Source organism: Anser brachyrhynchus (assembly GCF_964034855.1).
Source record: "Anser brachyrhynchus genome assembly, chromosome: 2".
NCBI lineage: Eukaryota > Metazoa > Chordata > Aves > Anseriformes > Anatidae > Anser > Anser brachyrhynchus.
In genome coordinates this window covers 50484634-50501944 of record NC_137695.1, presented here as the reverse complement: position 1 = coordinate 50501944, position 17311 = coordinate 50484634, and the positions used below count along the sequence as shown (strand labels likewise).

General features: G+C 39.6%; 1 protein-coding gene across 3 annotated transcripts in view; it reads left to right on the top strand.

Moving 5' to 3' along the window:
* The window catches only part of CAP2 (cyclase associated actin cytoskeleton regulatory protein 2), a 67355-nt gene that overhangs the window by 8262 nt on the left and 41782 nt on the right, over positions 1-17311 (top strand). For all 3 annotated transcript variants that reach the window (XM_080579213.1, XM_080579212.1, XM_080579211.1), the window contains exons 2-3: positions 5587-5711; positions 9325-9425. In XM_080579213.1, coding sequence (XP_080435339.1) covers positions 5588-5711; positions 9325-9425 — 225 coding nt within the window. In that variant the 5' untranslated portion in view covers position 5587. The remainder of the gene's footprint in view (positions 1-5586; positions 5712-9324; positions 9426-17311) is intronic.

Genomic DNA, 17311 nt, shown 5'->3' with positions numbered 1-17311 from the left:
ATTTTTGTCTGCTCTTCCAGCTATAACACTTGTCCATTTTAACCAAAAAACAAAAGTTTTCAAAATTCTAAGAACCATTACATATACAATAGTATATCTTTTACTGGGAAAAATAAGAGAAATTCAACCAATACTTGAGAGCATTCCAAAGGAGCTTGTAGCAGATCTAGGGACGAAACAAGAAAAAAAGGTCACCAAAAGCTCTGATTTGTCCCCTGAATCATTCTCCTCATGCAGGCCTTTTCTGAGAGGTCTTCTGGTTTAATACAATTTGACATCACTTTGACAAGCCTCTGTTTACATTCCTCCCATACAGCTAATGGGAAACAAAACACAAGCCATACAAGGTAATGTTTGTCTGTCTACCAACACACTTTCTTCTAACCAATACTCCCTTGCTCTGCAGTCTCCACCCAAAATCATTTATGGTAGTAACCCAAATAGCTTCAGCAGCACCTCGCTGGCCACTCAGCTGATAACAGGCCGTGTCTGAGTTCCTCCTGGTAATGGGCAGCCCCTGAGATGCCAAGCCAGTAGGTTTTCATCGTTTGGACTAGCACGAGGTGCAGCAGGAATTTGGCTCTGATGCCCCAGGTAGCAAAAAGACTGCGTGCTTAACTCAGCTTGGAGCTGGTACACACATTTGAATGACAGTGCAGGAAAGCTAGCCAGCTGTGCCTCAAACTGCCTATTTTTTTATTTATTTATTATTATTTTTTTCAGAAATAAAGATGCTTTTGTTATCTGAGGGGATGTTCAGGAATGTGTATGCATTTCCCCTCCCTTGAAACATATTGTACAGAAGAACTCAGAGGAGACAGCACTTTGGATCTGTAACATATTCACAACTGGCTTCAAGATAGTACCAGCTGGCAGTCAGGGGTTTTGTATATTTTGTTTATTGCATATCTCAGTAGCAATTTGTTAAGACTATGAGAGAAAGCACAAGTACGGGCTGCTGTACTTTCAAGAATAAGATTGTGTTTTTCCAAGCAGTGTAGGAATGTTAGATACAATAAAAATACCAAATTGCTGCCTGTACAGGCAACTGCCCTTTTTTGGAATAGAGAAGAAAAGCAAAATCTAACCTGTAGCATCTCAGATGGTGAGAATGAGTCAGGTCAGGCTTCATTTTTTAGATGCCAAGTGGATTTGAAAGGACTGGTTCTAAGAAAGAAAGAAAAAAAAACACAAACAAATAAATGAACAAATCACTTCTTTTTCTTTTAAATTGAAAGAATATTAGGAATAAAAATAAACAATGAAATCTCATACTATCTTTTGATGATGTTTGTCAGAATATCATACTTTACAGGGTGGCACCATTCCTGTGTTCAAACCTGTCATTTTTACATGCCTGACAAGTCATCATCTCTTTTGTTTATTTTTTCTCTTATGCTACTACACTGTTTTTCCCTTTGGGCTCATTACAGCTTGTATCTTCTTGACATAGAGCAATATGGTCTTCTGCCGTAAGGTACATACAATGATAACAAGCATAATACCTGTATGTTTTGGCTTCCAGATTGTCTGCTATTTGGGATGGATGTGTCAGGCAATTTAGTCTACTGACTAGTTTTTTCCCTTGATAACTGATAAATGGTGCTTTAAGACAGATGCCAAACTAGGGAGAAAAACAGTGCTGTTCTCCCAGGGCCTGTCTATAAAAAGTCTGCTTTTTGGCCTTCATTGTACCCCTCTTCACTTTTGGGGGGGAAGAAATGACAGGTGGCTGTATTGTCACATGCCTTTGGCACCCCCAAAAAAGATACCACCAACAGTAAACTGGGCATTTCTATGGATCCTCTTTATTTTTTGTGTTCAAGAGATAGTTAGCATTGCCGACATTTAAATAATTGTCATTAGATGTGATTTAACACCTTTCCTAGCTCTTAGTCGACCTTATTTTCAGTGAAGAACATTGTGCTTCTCCACTAAGGATCCAGGATCACACTGGAGTTGAAGCACTGTTATTCTTAACTCCTTACAGGTAGTCGGCATCAACTCTAGGGAAAGGTATATGATTAACCTTGATAATCCACATCAAGATCAAAGCTTTAACTAAAATCCCGGTGGAAACAAGATAGAGAATCTGTCCTGATGTAAAAAATGTGCTTTATGGGAGTGGAGGCATCCCACAGATGTATTTACATCCTCTTTACTTTTTATTAACATGCAAAGATTTTATTTGGCACTGTAAATAGACCGGTCTTATTATTTATTTATAATATAAGCTCTGATGCTACATCACACAGACAGTATCTTCACAAGAGTCAAGCTGTACCACTTGTGTTCTGACTCCTTTTGAGCTGTGGGTTTGTAGTATCGGTTTCACCACGCACGGTGGAGTGTGGAATGGTAACTAATAAGAGGGACTCTGAATACAGGCCAAGAAAATGCTGAAGGCTGTCCTAATATGAGTCAGATACGTGAATCCCTAAGTATGGGCAAAGATGTCAATGTTTATACTGAGAATGGCTCGAGAGATTTGCCGTGCTATTGCTCAGCGGAGCCTGTACTTCAGATCAGTAACATTAATGTCAGTCTTGTTTGTAAGAAACCTACCTTACTGATAGTAAAGCAAAGTGTAAATGTAAGGTTATTGGATGTATGACCAATTTACTCTTGAAGTGTTATATACAGTAATGGCAAAAGTATACTTTATTCCTACGCAGGATAACTGTATGTATCCTGCACACATGTATATGCGTATAGATACAAATACCACATAGTCATGAATCGAGTCTAAAAGTAGGCAGAAAAAAAGATGGGTTCAGTGTAAACAACGGAGGAGTTCTTAAGGGTAACATTTCTCATAAAAACAAGGAAAAACCTGGCAGCCCTGATTTTTTGGTATAAATGGTTCTGACTTCTGTCTAAAGAGACTAGAACAATATACCATTCTGTAATTGTCTCGCTGTTGATATCTGATTTTAGAAGAACAACATTGTAGTTTTACAGCTGATGGGAACTGAGTAAAGCTGTGAAGAATACAGTGAACAAAAGTCTATTTTGCAGTTGGAGAGTATTGGATAAAAATGTCCACAGGGTTGTTAAGTCAGGTCATTCCCTTGAGCTTCTGACACCGTAACCTATATTTTTAGCATCTTGCAGAGGGCACTTTCTTGGGTAGAGCATTACAAGTGTGATCCATCGCTGTTTGTAAGATTAGTCCAAGTGCATGTAGTCAAATCAGAGTTGGATCCTTCGACAGGCAAAATCAGGCTAAAGAGGCAAAAAAGGAACAGCTTTTCCAAAGAAGTTTTGTACATGTCATCAATGAAACTTTTTAGGGCAGATGGAAGCTAATATAGTTACCAACAGACCATGTCTTCAAGTAAAGACAAACAGGAAACATACTGGAAATATACTTTAAAATACTAATGAAAAAAATTGACTGCTAGTATGCTTCATTAGACCAGCCTGACTTTAGACTGCTTTAAAACATAACTTTTAAAACAGGCATGTTTTTAAGCCTTTACAAAGTAGGATACAATGTGAAAAGAATATGCCTATAATACTTTTGAGGAATAAGAGTGCTTTGTTTTAAGAAAAGATTTAATAGTCTCAGGAAAGTTTACACATTTTGGAAGCTCTCTTGATACCTTCATATCACTCCTGCCAAGATACTTGCAACCTTACAAAAAGTTATGGTTTTTTTTTTTTAGAGAATTCATTGATTTTTCAAACAGAACAGTGTACATTTTCAATATAAGCAGAAGAGACCCCCCTCTGAATTTTGGACAGTGTTTATACGCACACTGTTTAATCTCATCCCCCTTTGGGGGTTTGCTTTTTTATTTAATGTAAATAGAAAAAAAAGCATAAACTCCAGACAAAACTTTCTCATGAGAATGGTTCTCCTGAGACTTTCTCATTGTAAAATCTTCTGTTTCGCTCTTAGGTCAAACCCCCCCCCCCCCCCCCCCCTTATATTTATAGGGTAAAGTCTGAAGGTCCCACCTTGTTTGACAGAGGGCATGACTCACTGAGAGAGCTCTGCATGTGTTTCCACAATCCTAGTAGCTTCTCTCACACTTAAATTTTCAAAATAAAAAGGATTATTTTTGTTCTTTAGGATTATTAATACTGATTTGGAAATCAAAAGCCCTCTTTTTATATTACCCTACTTTTAATAATAACATTTAGATTTTCTCCCCAGGGTAAGGGGACACTGAAGCAGCGTTGCTTGCTTTGGTTGCTAGTGCTGCACAGCGTTGCACAGGTTATTGCAATCCAGTATTACCCTTGGCTATCTCAAGAATACAGACACTTTTAACAGGCTGTTCATTAGCAGCTGATGCATTTACACATATATTCCAGGCATGCCTAACCTTTCTGACTCTACAAGCCACACACCGATGTCCTGTGCCTGACAGCCACAGGGCAGGGACCACAGAGCCGCTACTTGCCAGCTTCCCCTGGCTGGGGATGCAGATTCCCCCATGGTCCCCACTTCCACACCACCCTAGCGCCGGGCAGGGGATACAAGCCCTCATGTGGGAGCTCTGCTTGAGCTGCCCACGAGGATCATGTTCATCAGGGTCACCACCGGCCCCCTTCCTGTACATCACTCAGCAGAATGAAACACAACCCTAAGTGAGGAACATGGATGTTCAGCTCGTTATATGAAATGACGGGGGGCGGGTTAAACATAGCTTTCTCTTAGCTTATGTAACTGTTTCTCAGTCGGTAGTGTATAGAGCGCTGTGTTCCCTGAGACATTGGCCGGTGTTCAGAAGTGTCAGTGCCTACACTTCCTCGCATGTAAGAAAACAGATAATCACACTGTGGGGCAATGAAATGATATGTGAGTTGCTCAAAATTTAGCCACGTTTCTATTTCATTTTACATCAAGAATTACTGTTGCAGCACTGCATAAATAGGCCCTGGCTTTTTTTTTTTTTTTTTTTTTCTCCCCAAAGGTTAATTAGTGCTCGATTTAAAAAGCTTTAGAAACACTGATTCATATCAGGTACTTTCATAAGGAAAAAAAAAAAGTGATAGGAAATCACATCAGAAGAACAAACAGAAAACCTTTATGGCTTCTTGTGTAGTCATTTAATAAAGTGGCTAAATCTTACTACAAAGCATAAAAGACCCAGACAAATTTCAGCATGTACCTTTAGAAAAATCGGGAGGTATACATTTAAAGTCTGGCTTTGTCAAGTATTAAGTCTGTATTTTTGCCTCAGTAAATGGCTGTTGCAAGTCACTGTAGGCATAATTTTCTACCAAATACATTTATAAACACTAGAGCCATCTCAGTACCTGATTAGAAGTATCCACATATATTTGTCACAAACTGCCCAAATATAGGCTGCCCAGAGCTACACAGCAGTGGTTTGTATCCTCTATTTACAACGAAAACCAAGGGCTGATCATATCCCTTCTTATCACAGAAGCAAGTCCCCCTATGTCAGCTGCTTCCCTGCAACTGTTTATAAGCCAGAGGGACAATATTTAAAACCCATGAGCTTTGCCATAAAAGCTGGTAAAGCCACCAGATGAGCAGAACTGTAACATGAAGCATGGGTATTCCTCAAAGGGAACTAACACTCTTTCTGTCCTGAATGATTTTTTCAGAATGGCAGAGACTCATGGCTTGATGGAGAGACTGGAGAAGGCAGTGACTCGACTTGAATCGTTATTTTCAGATTCACATAGATCTGGTGGAATGGAGTGCGATGCCATTAATGGTGTCAATGGAAGTAAGTCTGTTTTTTTGAGGTACCACCTCCTTCTGTTGTTAAAAATCAACTTGTAAGAAGAGCAGGTGTTTTTCTTCTAAGCATGATTATAAATTGATATAGCCTAGAAAATGCATGATTTGTCTTGTCTCTTAAATATACTGTCCATATTTCAAGCTTTATTGCTCTTTCCATTTTAGCATTTATATTGTAGATAACTCACAAGATGAAAATGTCTGCTTTAGCCCGGTTAGCAGAAGAAATGAGACATCCCAAAAATTTCCAGCATAAATATTCCTTAAGTCACCGATATAAACACCGAGTTTATTTTCCACCTCTCTGAATTTCACAGTGCAGACCTGCATCATTCAATCGAGTAACATCCTTAATCAGATAGGAGTTTGTTCATAAGCATTTGCTCACCAAGAGCTGCTACACATCCTTGGCCTTACTTTGATCTCTCTTGAGCCATCCCTTCTCAAGTGGATCTCCCAAGCACTGCATTGGAGATACATGAAAGAAACGTCTTCATTTATTCACGTCATACCACCAAATCATATTTTTTGATTCACTAAATTTTTTGTTGTTCCTGCAGTTTACAGGCTAAATAACCTTATAAATGTGGCAGTTCTGATGTTGACTGAATAGAGGTACCCTTTCCTTTCTCAAGAGATGCTGTGTGTTTGTTTTGTGTTTTGTTTTGTTTTTACCCACAGTCCCTGCATATATCCCTTTCTTAACTTCATGTCCTTCGCTTTCCATATTCCTTAGCCCTTCCCTGCCTTCTCCAGAGCAGAGCGCATCCCAGTGTGGGCTCAGCTGCTGTACAGAGCGCTGCAGAACAAGCAGAAAGTGGCAGGCATCTTCTTTATTGGCAGAAGCAAGCTACTGTATGTCAGCTGCTTTATCACAACTGTATGCCAACCCTCGCCCAGCAAGACGTGAGGGACCTTCGCCCAGCTCCGTGTGCCATAGGCCTGTGTGCTGGCAGTTGCTGTGGAGCAGCTGACTTAAAGCAGTGTGTTTCTGTGGCAGGAGGGGAGCAGCTTCCAGCAGGCTTCCCAGAGCAGATGAGTTGGCTGGTCAGAGTAAGCTTCAGTAATAAAATGTGTACAGTCTGGAGAAAATCTAGAGAGCTAGTAAACCTTAGCAAACTCATGCAGAAACATGACCTATGTACGAGCTGACAAATAAATCAACCACCAGAGGGAAGCCCACATTTTTTTAAAGACGTAGGCGATCCTATAATGAACCCATTTGGGTGAATCTCTGTACTAATCCAGAGCTCAGAACTGCAGAACCAGGGTCGCTATTACAAAAAGAGATCAACTCACCATGAGTGCCCTCATGAAAATTACTATATCCTTGCCCTAGCGTAAGAGCTGAATAAGGTGAAGAACTTCACCTACCCCCACCCCCCAGGGAAGCAGAGCCTTAAATCCCCAGCAGATCCTCAGAAGAAACCGACTGATGAATGTTGTAGGAATGAGATTATAAAACACACCTGCTGGGAGAAACAGCAGCAGAAACTGATATGAGCAGCACCACAGAGCACTTCCCAGCCTGTACCATGTCTCCAGGCCGAGCTGGCTCACCTGGGGACTCGGGAACTAGCTGTTGCTGATGCAGGTAGGAAAGACTGCAGCAGTTCTTCAGTTTGGGTGATGGATGCACATAGACTGCCACAAACGTAATTCTGTATGCCTGCGTTACTGTGTCTCTGGAGAGGTTCACTCAGTCTCCACAGCAGTTGCAGAGCCATCAGTCTTACAGAACAGGACTCTCTTTCTTTTCCTACTTTAAAACTGACGCTACGCCAAAGAGTGTGACATTTTTTAAGTTTCTAGAGGAAATGGAGGTATGTTGCTATCTTCTACTGTGCCCCCTCCCACTAAAAGACCATTCCATAACTGGAAGCATTACAAAAAGCAAGCTTACCTTGTTTATTAATACGTTTTTGGAAACAACAAAATAGTGGGGAGCATGGGAGGAATGTACCTTTACTTGTTTCTTACAATGACAAGATTGCAAACAAATCATTCAATGGCTCTGCACAGCCCACTATAGTAAATTCTCCTGAGAGTTAGCTGTATTGAATAGTAAAAAATAGCACAGTTGCTTTCTAGTTTTGCATAGCACAATTGCCATTTGGTGAACTGCTATTTAGAAGTCTGATCTAAAGGAAAAGGTTACAATGATTCTTTTGGAGACACACACAGATTTTGACAAAGAAGGCAAATGGGCTTTGGAAAGCATCTCCACAACTAAAACCTTTTGTACACTAGGTCATTCGAGGGGTTTACACACAAACACTTAATATGGAAGAAAGCCCAGAAATTCCTCAGAATTAAAGGTAAGTGACATCAAGGGAACAAAAGGAGCCTTGAAATCCTGCCTAGCTGTCTAACTACATTTTTTTTTCACACAGGCCATTGCGAACTCCAATTGCCAAAGCCTTTCTTTTTTCTGTCAAGGAGCCAGATGACTCTTATGAAATAAAGAGGGCTTTCAAGATTATGAATTTGGACACAATTGTCATATAGTGCCAAAAGGTTAAAGCAAACTCTCTGGAGAAAGCCTGGTACCTCTTCAGAACAGCCTTCAGGCTTCATTAAGGAGGGAGAGAGGCTGGGAAGAATATTAACCTTGGTCTCTCAGATCCTACAGATGCCATAAATTCACACATGCATTGCTCATGCTGGACCCGGTACAGGTTCTGAGGCATAGACATGAGTATATGTCAGGGAGGAAGGAGTGGGCTGGAAAGCATCCAAAGAAAGATTACTTTTGCCATCTTAAACCTTATCACATAAAGCCATTTAGAAAGCCAGTTACGTAAGAAACTGAGTCTCATCTTAGTCTTCTGATTGTCCACTTGATCAGGAAACTGCCCTGTACACCATACAGAACACAGCATTTTTATTCCTCCGTCAGCATATATAGCACATACATAGTCAGTGGGATGTGCTAGCTAGAAGAATTGTTTGAGCCTTCGTTCTTCGAGGACAGTTTTGTAAGGTCACACAACAAAGTAAGGAGATTACCACATCTCACTGCATCAATTGACTGTCAGTCAACTCTCGAGGCTCTACCTTGGTGGCAAGTGAATTACTTATTAATGATTGCCAAACAATACGGAGAGCTGCAGGAATGGGTGGATGGTATAAAAATAGTTGTTCAGTACAGAGCAGATTCTTTTTAGGGGATGGTATTTGTTTTATGTGCAGTAATACAGTTTTGTTATGACGATCACCCTTGTCGGGCCAGCAGGCCTTTGAAGGGCTGAGAAATATTTACTATAGCACCCGTTATTTTAATACAAAAGAGGCTTCTTACTTACAGTATACAAAGACAATTCCCTTCATGCTCCTAGCCAGGTTATACCAGGAGCAGGTGTTTTTTTGTTTTGTTTTGTTTTCTTTCTTTCTATTTATATAAAAAAAAAAAGTTCTACATAATTTTTCACTGATTTTCACCAATTTCACAAATCAGTGAGTAAAGCAGAAATTAAGTTAAAGCAATTTTCCCTGATTCTATGCTATTTCTCCTCCATGTACTACACAGGAAGAATATAGAAGCTCTATACATTACGTGCTTTTTGAGCCCATTATAATGGAATGCTCTTGTTCTGCAGGCATAGCACCCTATGTCGAAGCGTTTGATAGGCTGCTGAATGGAAGTGTTGCTGAGTTTCTCAGGCATAGCAAGATTCTTGAAGGTGATGTGAAGACACATGTGAGTATTACTCAAATTTTCTACCCACATTATAAATGTACAAGTCTTGGAAACTGCGTGACCAGCCTTTGTTGCTGAGTAGAGGAGAATTTTAACAGCAGTTCCCTGAATTATTAGTTCTTGGTAACATGGCCATAACACACTGAGGGCATTTAGTTGCAGAAGGGCATTGAGATTCGTAAGAGGCTGCTCCTCTACTACAGCACCAAAGGTTGAAGATTATAGCATGCAAAATATATCAATATTCTCAGTTGCAAGCAATTTGAATTGTCCTGTTGGCTGCTAAGGTTCCTTTGCAGGACAGGAACATAGTTAAGAACAAGAGTCAGCAGTTGAGCAACAAACAATAGGAAGAAATGATGAAATTACTTTGTAACCATGTAATCAGAGCTTTTTTTTTTATTTTATTTTTTAAGCCTGCCTTCTGTAAACTTGGTGGTAGAAGGACAAATATGGACTCATTTTTACCACAGTTCCCTACAGCTTACCAGTGTAGGTTTCGCCAAAAAAACACCCACAAAAGATACACACAGGGTCAGTTTGAGCAAGGTCTGAAGGAGTGTGAAGCTTTTGGTGTTATCTAGTGGATCCCTGCAATCAGACCCATCTCCATGTGTGTTCATAATTTCCCAGTTCCTTGCAGCTGCTGCCCCACATAACAAGCACTGTAGCCAGAAAAGCATGCAGCCCTGCAAGCTACTGGGATTGAAAGGACAGTGTAAGTACTTTGCAAGACAGACAAAGCAACCAGTTTGTTGACAGAGCAAGAGCTGTGAACTATCTGAACTGTGTTTTGTCTGTGGTGTTAAAAGTTCTTGTGAGTAGGGTAGAGATTCTGAGCTGGTTAGGCCTGAAGAACTAGAAGGAGACTGGATGGTTCTAGAGGATCCCTGTGTCTTTAAGGAAATGCTGGACATCCTTTTTATTTGTAAAATGAAATTATATGTAAAAAGTCTTTTTACATTAACAGCTATTCTGTAAGAAGCTATATATGTACTTTGCTCTTAAAATAAATACGGGAAAAATTAATAAACTGGGGAAAAAAACCCTGTACACCTAACAGAGCAGAGAACTGGTCCCTGGAAAGGATTTGTTCTAGCTTTGGTCATGAAGTTCATTAAGCACCATTATTTTGCAGGTGATTTCTCAACAGTCTAAAATTGATATACAGAACTAGCCTTAGTACTGCACCCCAACACTAAGCAATGAAAAAGTTTGCATTTAACATTGTAAATGACTAAACCCTCTGTAATTTACAGTATCTATGAATGTTTAAAATCAGTAAATGTATTAATTTGCACATTTGTCACTATTTGACACATATAATTGAGTCCATATAAAATAAGGTGTATAATTTATCTGCCATGTCTGTGGATAGTCCCCAGCATATTGTTGATGATAGTGTAATGTAAACCATAATAAGGAGTATGTATTAGGACTACAAGATTATACATAAACAACTTTCCTCTACATAAAGAAACTGGTGATTCTGATTGCAGCCTATTAAATATTCTGAAATCTTAGATCCTGAATTTACAGCATGAAGCAGACTGTGGTTGCCTTATGCTCATACTTATCACTGCAGCAACATCTGTGCTTTACCTTAACAAGTGGAACAAGGAGTATTTTTCTTCTGGGTGTCTTATAGACCATGTGTCCTCAGCATTATACTTGCAGCTGCTGTCTCTGCCACATAATTAGCTGAAGGGAAGGTTGTATTTTATTTCAGAAAACACCTGTTGCCTAGAAAACCTCACATACCTGACCGACCAGAATGGTAATATGAATGAAAGAGAGACTTTATATTATGCTACAGAAATAAGGGATTTAACATGATGTGTTTCGTGCTGATTGCTGTAAGGATTGTGCGGTTTGTGTTTCTGATGAAAGGAAGAACACAGCCATAACTAGGATCTGTTGTGCGCCCCACGCCTGTTCTTTCAGCATGCTGAAATAGTCTATTGAAAGGGAACAAAAATAAAAAAGAAAACTAACAGCTAGCTCCTGGCTCCATGCAGCACAGTGGATTTTACAAAGATTAGTTTATCAAAGAAGTGTTCTGCTTAGACTCAATCTTGAGAGCAACATATTTCTCATTCAAATTACAGTACAATGCTGAAGCTCTGAGGTCAACTGCATTAAAGAAACTAACCACATTTTAAACGACAGATAAAATGGCTAGCCTTTTTACGTAGTCTATATAAAACAAATTATCCTAAATGGCTAGGATGAGATCCTTTTTCTGTCCTATCACTGTGGGATAAAAATCTGGTGATTATATGGGTATTTCTGTGGCATACAAAGACCCCTAGAGGCATAGAGTTTATGAAGGACCTGTATGCTGTCTGGGTCATAATGACAGAGCATGTGAAGTCGGTGAATAGTGAGCATGGCCAGGACTGCTGCCAACCAGCTGTCCTTGGCCTGACATACCAGTGCCTCGGAGGCTGTCACCAACTATTAAAGGTTAGAACAGCCCTGAAGCTGATGGACCATGTGTGCCAACACTGGACCATTCTTCTCTCAAAATGAGGGAATTCAAAAGCAGTAAAACATAGACTGCGGGCCTACAGCATAGACAGTTCTCTTATGTCCAGCAGATACGATAGCACTGGCTGATTGCTAGACCACAGAGGTGCGAGTCCTATCATTATTTGCCCTGATGCATCCACCACTACAGAAAATGTGCTGAGGGTTATGGAGAACTGCCTGAGGAAGACAGTCTACCTTCAGATTGTATCCCAGTGAGAACACTCGGCAGGCAGATTTGATGGGCTCTTTGCCATGTCAAAGCAAAGCAAGCAGGATTTCAGAAGAGCAAGAACAGGTTTTTGTGATGTGTTTATGATGAGCTTCTACACATTGTTTTTGTTTTTGTGATATCTCAAGTGATGGGATACTTTGGCTCGAGTTTGAACAATGTACCAGATGAGACATAATGATAAGAAGAGAATGTACTAGTTCTACAAGAAAAAGATAGATAACATAAAATTTCCATATTATAATATTTCATGTGTTGTGGAACAGAGAAGAATTACAGCCTTCCTGTCAAACACATGCACTAATACTTGCCTTTTTATTATTGTTTATTTGTAAGAATCCTCTAATCTCCAAACCCCAGCAGTTCAAAGAACAGATTGACTGGGTGATTCGGTTATATTTCCTTTTCTCTCATCCAAGCTATTTAGCTTGGAAAGGAAAACCAGAGAAATATTGACTTCTTTTTCCTCCTCTCTACCATCAAATTCCAGCTGCTGAAATGCAGAGCTCAGACAGACAACCAACTACACTGTGTAGCATAGATTGGAGTGCTCAGGAATACAAAGGCTGTTGGTTAGCTTGTTCCTTACTGGGAGAGAGTTAAGATACAACTCATTTACCTGAATGACCATGCAAACAACATATCAGGGGAGCAGCAATTAAAAAACACAGCACGTTATCCCACCTGTAGGGGTTCTCTGTGTGCATGCACACTGATTTACCATTGTGAGCAGAGGAAGAAGTGTTCACACTATGGAAATGTTGTTTGTATGCACATACCTGCAAAGGTTTTCTTCTCTTAATCTATTACTCAAAAGCTATGACATTCTCCTCTACTCCTTCCAGGCACAGTCCATGTGAATACAGACAGACATCTGAAGGCAGGAGTTATCTTTAATGAGGTATCTTTTATAAGTTATCTTTATATTCGCACTCTGCAAAGTGCAGCTCCAGTTTGTCCCACCAGCAAAGTTAAAAAATCATAGCGTTCTCATTTCTTCCAAAGAGTATTTATTAAACATGGCATAGCAGTATTTTGTCTTTGCTTGTGAAAGATGTTGAAGAATTAGTCAATGACATTCACAGCCCTGAACTTTGAACCGGATGCTCTGTCTGTTATATACAAAAAAAAATAACACACTTTTGCACTTCATATTACCTAATCAAAGCACAGACTATCAAACCCATTATTTGGCTGATTCCTCATTAACAAGGCAATTTGCTTACAGGGCAACAGAATGCACAAGTGTACTCTCCATGTTGTTCTTTTGTGCCCAGAGGCTGTGTGGTTTTAGGCATTGTGTTGAAAGTTGAATTAGAGCTCAGAGGAGAGGATGATGTCAACATGCCCAAAGAGAAGCTCACTGTCAGGCTGCCTTTGCATTTCTGTGATAGGTATTTTCTGGTGGATGAAATAAACACCAAACCAAGTAGCTACCATAGGACTGGGAAAAACAAAATTAAAAAAAAATGAATAATGACAAATATTTTTTACAGTCTACAAAATAATCAGCTGAAAGAGAGTAAACATAGAAAACAGTTCTGCCATCCACCAAAGTGAGAAAAAAGAACAACAACAAATAATCAGCAATAAAAAAGCAACCTTGGAAATGTATCAATATTAGTATTGATTTTTAATGATAATTCAGTAATATTTCTCACCTTACATGTCTACAAGATATTTCATAACATAAGCAATGAAGAATGTTCGCTTTATCATGACAAGCAAGCTGGAAATACAATATGCACAGTGTAGGCAAGTGGTTAATCCAGAACAAGTATCATTTTTAGGTGCTTTACAACTTTTGATTGGTCTTTTCCAAGGGATGACTTCACTCCTGGCCTAAGGGTTGGATCTGGCTTTAAAACAAGCGGGATTTATTGGGTCAGGTGCTATGGCTTGCAGACCTGGTTGCGCTCGTCTAACTCTAAGACACCTGGCTGGCAAGAAAAATGGCTCTTAAGCATGAAGAACCTGGCCATGGCTGGTCTAGACCAACACCCCCTGAAAGAGTGGGAGTTTTTCCATTAATTTTGATGAAAACTGGATCAAGCTGTTTGTTTCCTGATACTGACGTTGCACAAAATGCCACTTGCTTTTCCTCTTACTGAAAAAGGCAAGGAAGACACAAAATTCTCACAGAACCTCCTGAAAAATGTGTGATGGTAGCCAGTACTGTGCCTTTATTTGTGTACTGCTGGCACAAGAAACATGCACCTGTAAATTTAGGGTAGTGGTGGTGGGAATAGATAATGAGAACAGTCCATATGGCATTTTCTCAGTCAGAAGCAAAAGAAAACAGAAACACAAACAGTAAAGGCTGTCAACAGTCTTCATAACCTGTTTTCATGGGGCTTGCTTCTTTGCACAGGGAATAGTTCCTATCTAAATCCAAATATGTTTGTTTCAAAGTAGTGGAGTCGATCAGGGGCAGTTTTTTGGATAAAGCTCTAAAAATGTTGGCCCCTAAAGCAGGGATTATGTCTGTATGTGGTTACCCAGTAAAACAGGAGGTTTTGATTTCAAAAAGAAATCAGAAAAAAAGGATCAGAATGATATGACTGGGAAGCCTTAGATGTGACAGGAACCAAAAGAAAACTCCATCTTGTTTGCCCATGAACATGTTGGAAGATAACTTCCACATATGAAAAAAAAAAACAAAACCTGATAGTGAAGGGCTCTTTAATCTCCCATATGGATTCAGAATGATACCCAGTGTTCAGACTAGATTTAAGGTGCATCTTTTACCAATTAATTTAATTAATGATTGGAGCAATTTACCAAGGCATACAATGAATTTTCAGCCATTTTAAGTCTCTAAATAAGAACTGATCATATGCTCTAGCTCATGCTAATTTTGTTAGCCTCTAAAAATCTTTCAGTGAAGCCCTTTATGAGCAAATTTGAACCTACTGACATGAAACCTGTTTTTCTCAGTGGTTTTCCATGGATTCCTTACAAGAAGTCTACAGACCTAGAGGCATAAGTGCCCCACAGGTTGAAAAACACTGCCTCAGCTTAACCCAAAATCATGAGGTGATACAATTACATGACTAAATTAGTTAGCTAAATAACAGGTATGGACCAGCTGCACTCACAGCCACAAACACAGTGTGACTGTGTCTCAGTTAGGGATGATGTGAGATGTGGAGTTGGCGGAGATCCCAGGTTCATGAGGAGGTCTTCAGAAGCCTTGGTAAGATAATCAGACTTATACCTTTCTCTCTGATTCAAAATGGTCCAGGTTTGCTAGAGCATAGGCGACAGTCATCTTAGCCATTCAACCTCTGAAAAGTGAGCTCTGCACTACTTACAACAGTAATTTCCAGTGAACCACTGGCAGATGAAACTATCTTGGTCCATCAGGAAAACTAAGACAGAGAAGCCAAGAGACAACATTCCTGCTTTCAATATCAGGATGATTTTCTCATGACTGAAAACTCTTTACTGGTACCAATGCTCATGGTTCTTATTTCTTTTATGAGGAATTATGATTTTTCAGGTTGGAGCTGTAACACTATTTAAACCCATATCTTTCAAGCTGAAAAATATGGATTTTTTTAAACATCTTTTGAGTTTTGAGTACCACACCATGACACTTATCTCCCGTGCTTGATTGATGTCATTTGTTGCTACAGGCTACAAGCGAGTCTTTTATTAATTTTCGGTCCCATTCTTTCCGAAAAGCACATGCACAGTCTTTTCACTCATGCTGCCTCCCCATCCCTGACCTGCTTTTATTTTGTTAGTTGGTGGTTGCAACTGTTTTGAGTGTTTAGAAATGCTGGGATTGGAAACTGAGAAGGCTGTTCATTGTAGTCAGCAAAAAAACAAACAATGAGCTCAGAATCTGGCTCTTCAGTCAGTTTCTAGTAAAAAGGAGTTCAGTGAATAATGAGAATTAAGCCACAAGGGAAGCCAATGCACAGTTTGAATGTTGTTTTAAATAAGCTGGGAGTGCTGTCAGGAGTGATGAGGATAAAATGTGGCTAAAGATGTGTATGGCCTCTTTATACAATTTGAATTGCATGATCAATACGGCAAGATTTCTGAATGCTGAAGATTCCACTGGGAGAAATTAAACCATGTCACTGTCACTGCTCACTTCTGTTAGTCTACTGACACCCATAAATTGAACTATATATTTCTACAATTAATCTGAACTGCAGAACAGTTCAATCTTTGCTATTTTGTCTCATACATTTAACTGTGTTTTATTCTAGAGCTCAGAGCTACAATAAAAAGATTGGTTTAGGATCTTGAAGTAGTTCTTCCAGGCTGAAATGTTTATTTTTTGTTGTTTCAGTACATGTTCTGTTTAAAGAACAACCTTAGGTCAGAGTTGTTTTTCAATCCCATCGACATGCATGTAGATAACTACCTTGCCTTTCAGAGAGGCTGAGGCCCAACCTCCAAGTAAATCTGGCCTTTCGGTATTTAGCACCTCTGAAAAGCAAAGCATGCTCTAGGTGGGAAGAAACATTAAATATTACAGAACTCCTAATGTAGTTCATATATATGAACTTCCTTCCATATTACTACATTTTGGTCTGGGTCTGGGATTCTTCCAAGGCAATACAAATGGAAGTGCAGTTACAAGGAGACGGATTCTGGCATTTTTAGCCTTTGAAGTGTTTTTAAGGAGCTCTGTGGGACAGCTTGCAGAAAGAAGTGGGTAATAATGTCAGAAGTTGTCCTGAAGTGTGTGAGAGGCAGAACATGCACAACGCAATTTCAATATGAGCCTGTTTCTCCAAGCTCTCTCGCTGAAGACAGAATTTCTTAGAAATGGATGAATCTCCAGTCTTTATATTCAGTATTTGTCAGACACAGAAAGTCAAGAAGTAAGGTCCATGATAGAGTGCCCAGTGAACACTGCTAAAAGATTATTTATGAAGTGATGCCTAAACAAGTGCTGTAGCCTTTTTAATTTACAGAGATAAGCATCTGGAGTTCCTAGAACTTTTATTTGTTAAACTGGGGACACATGAATGCCATCCTAAAGCGTGTTAATCAATCATAGCTTTTCAGATATTTCCTCAGCATGTATTTGGACCTCCACTGAGAAGAGCTTGTAAGGCCACTGCTGGGGATGGAGAGGGGGAATGCTTAGCAGCAGACCTCA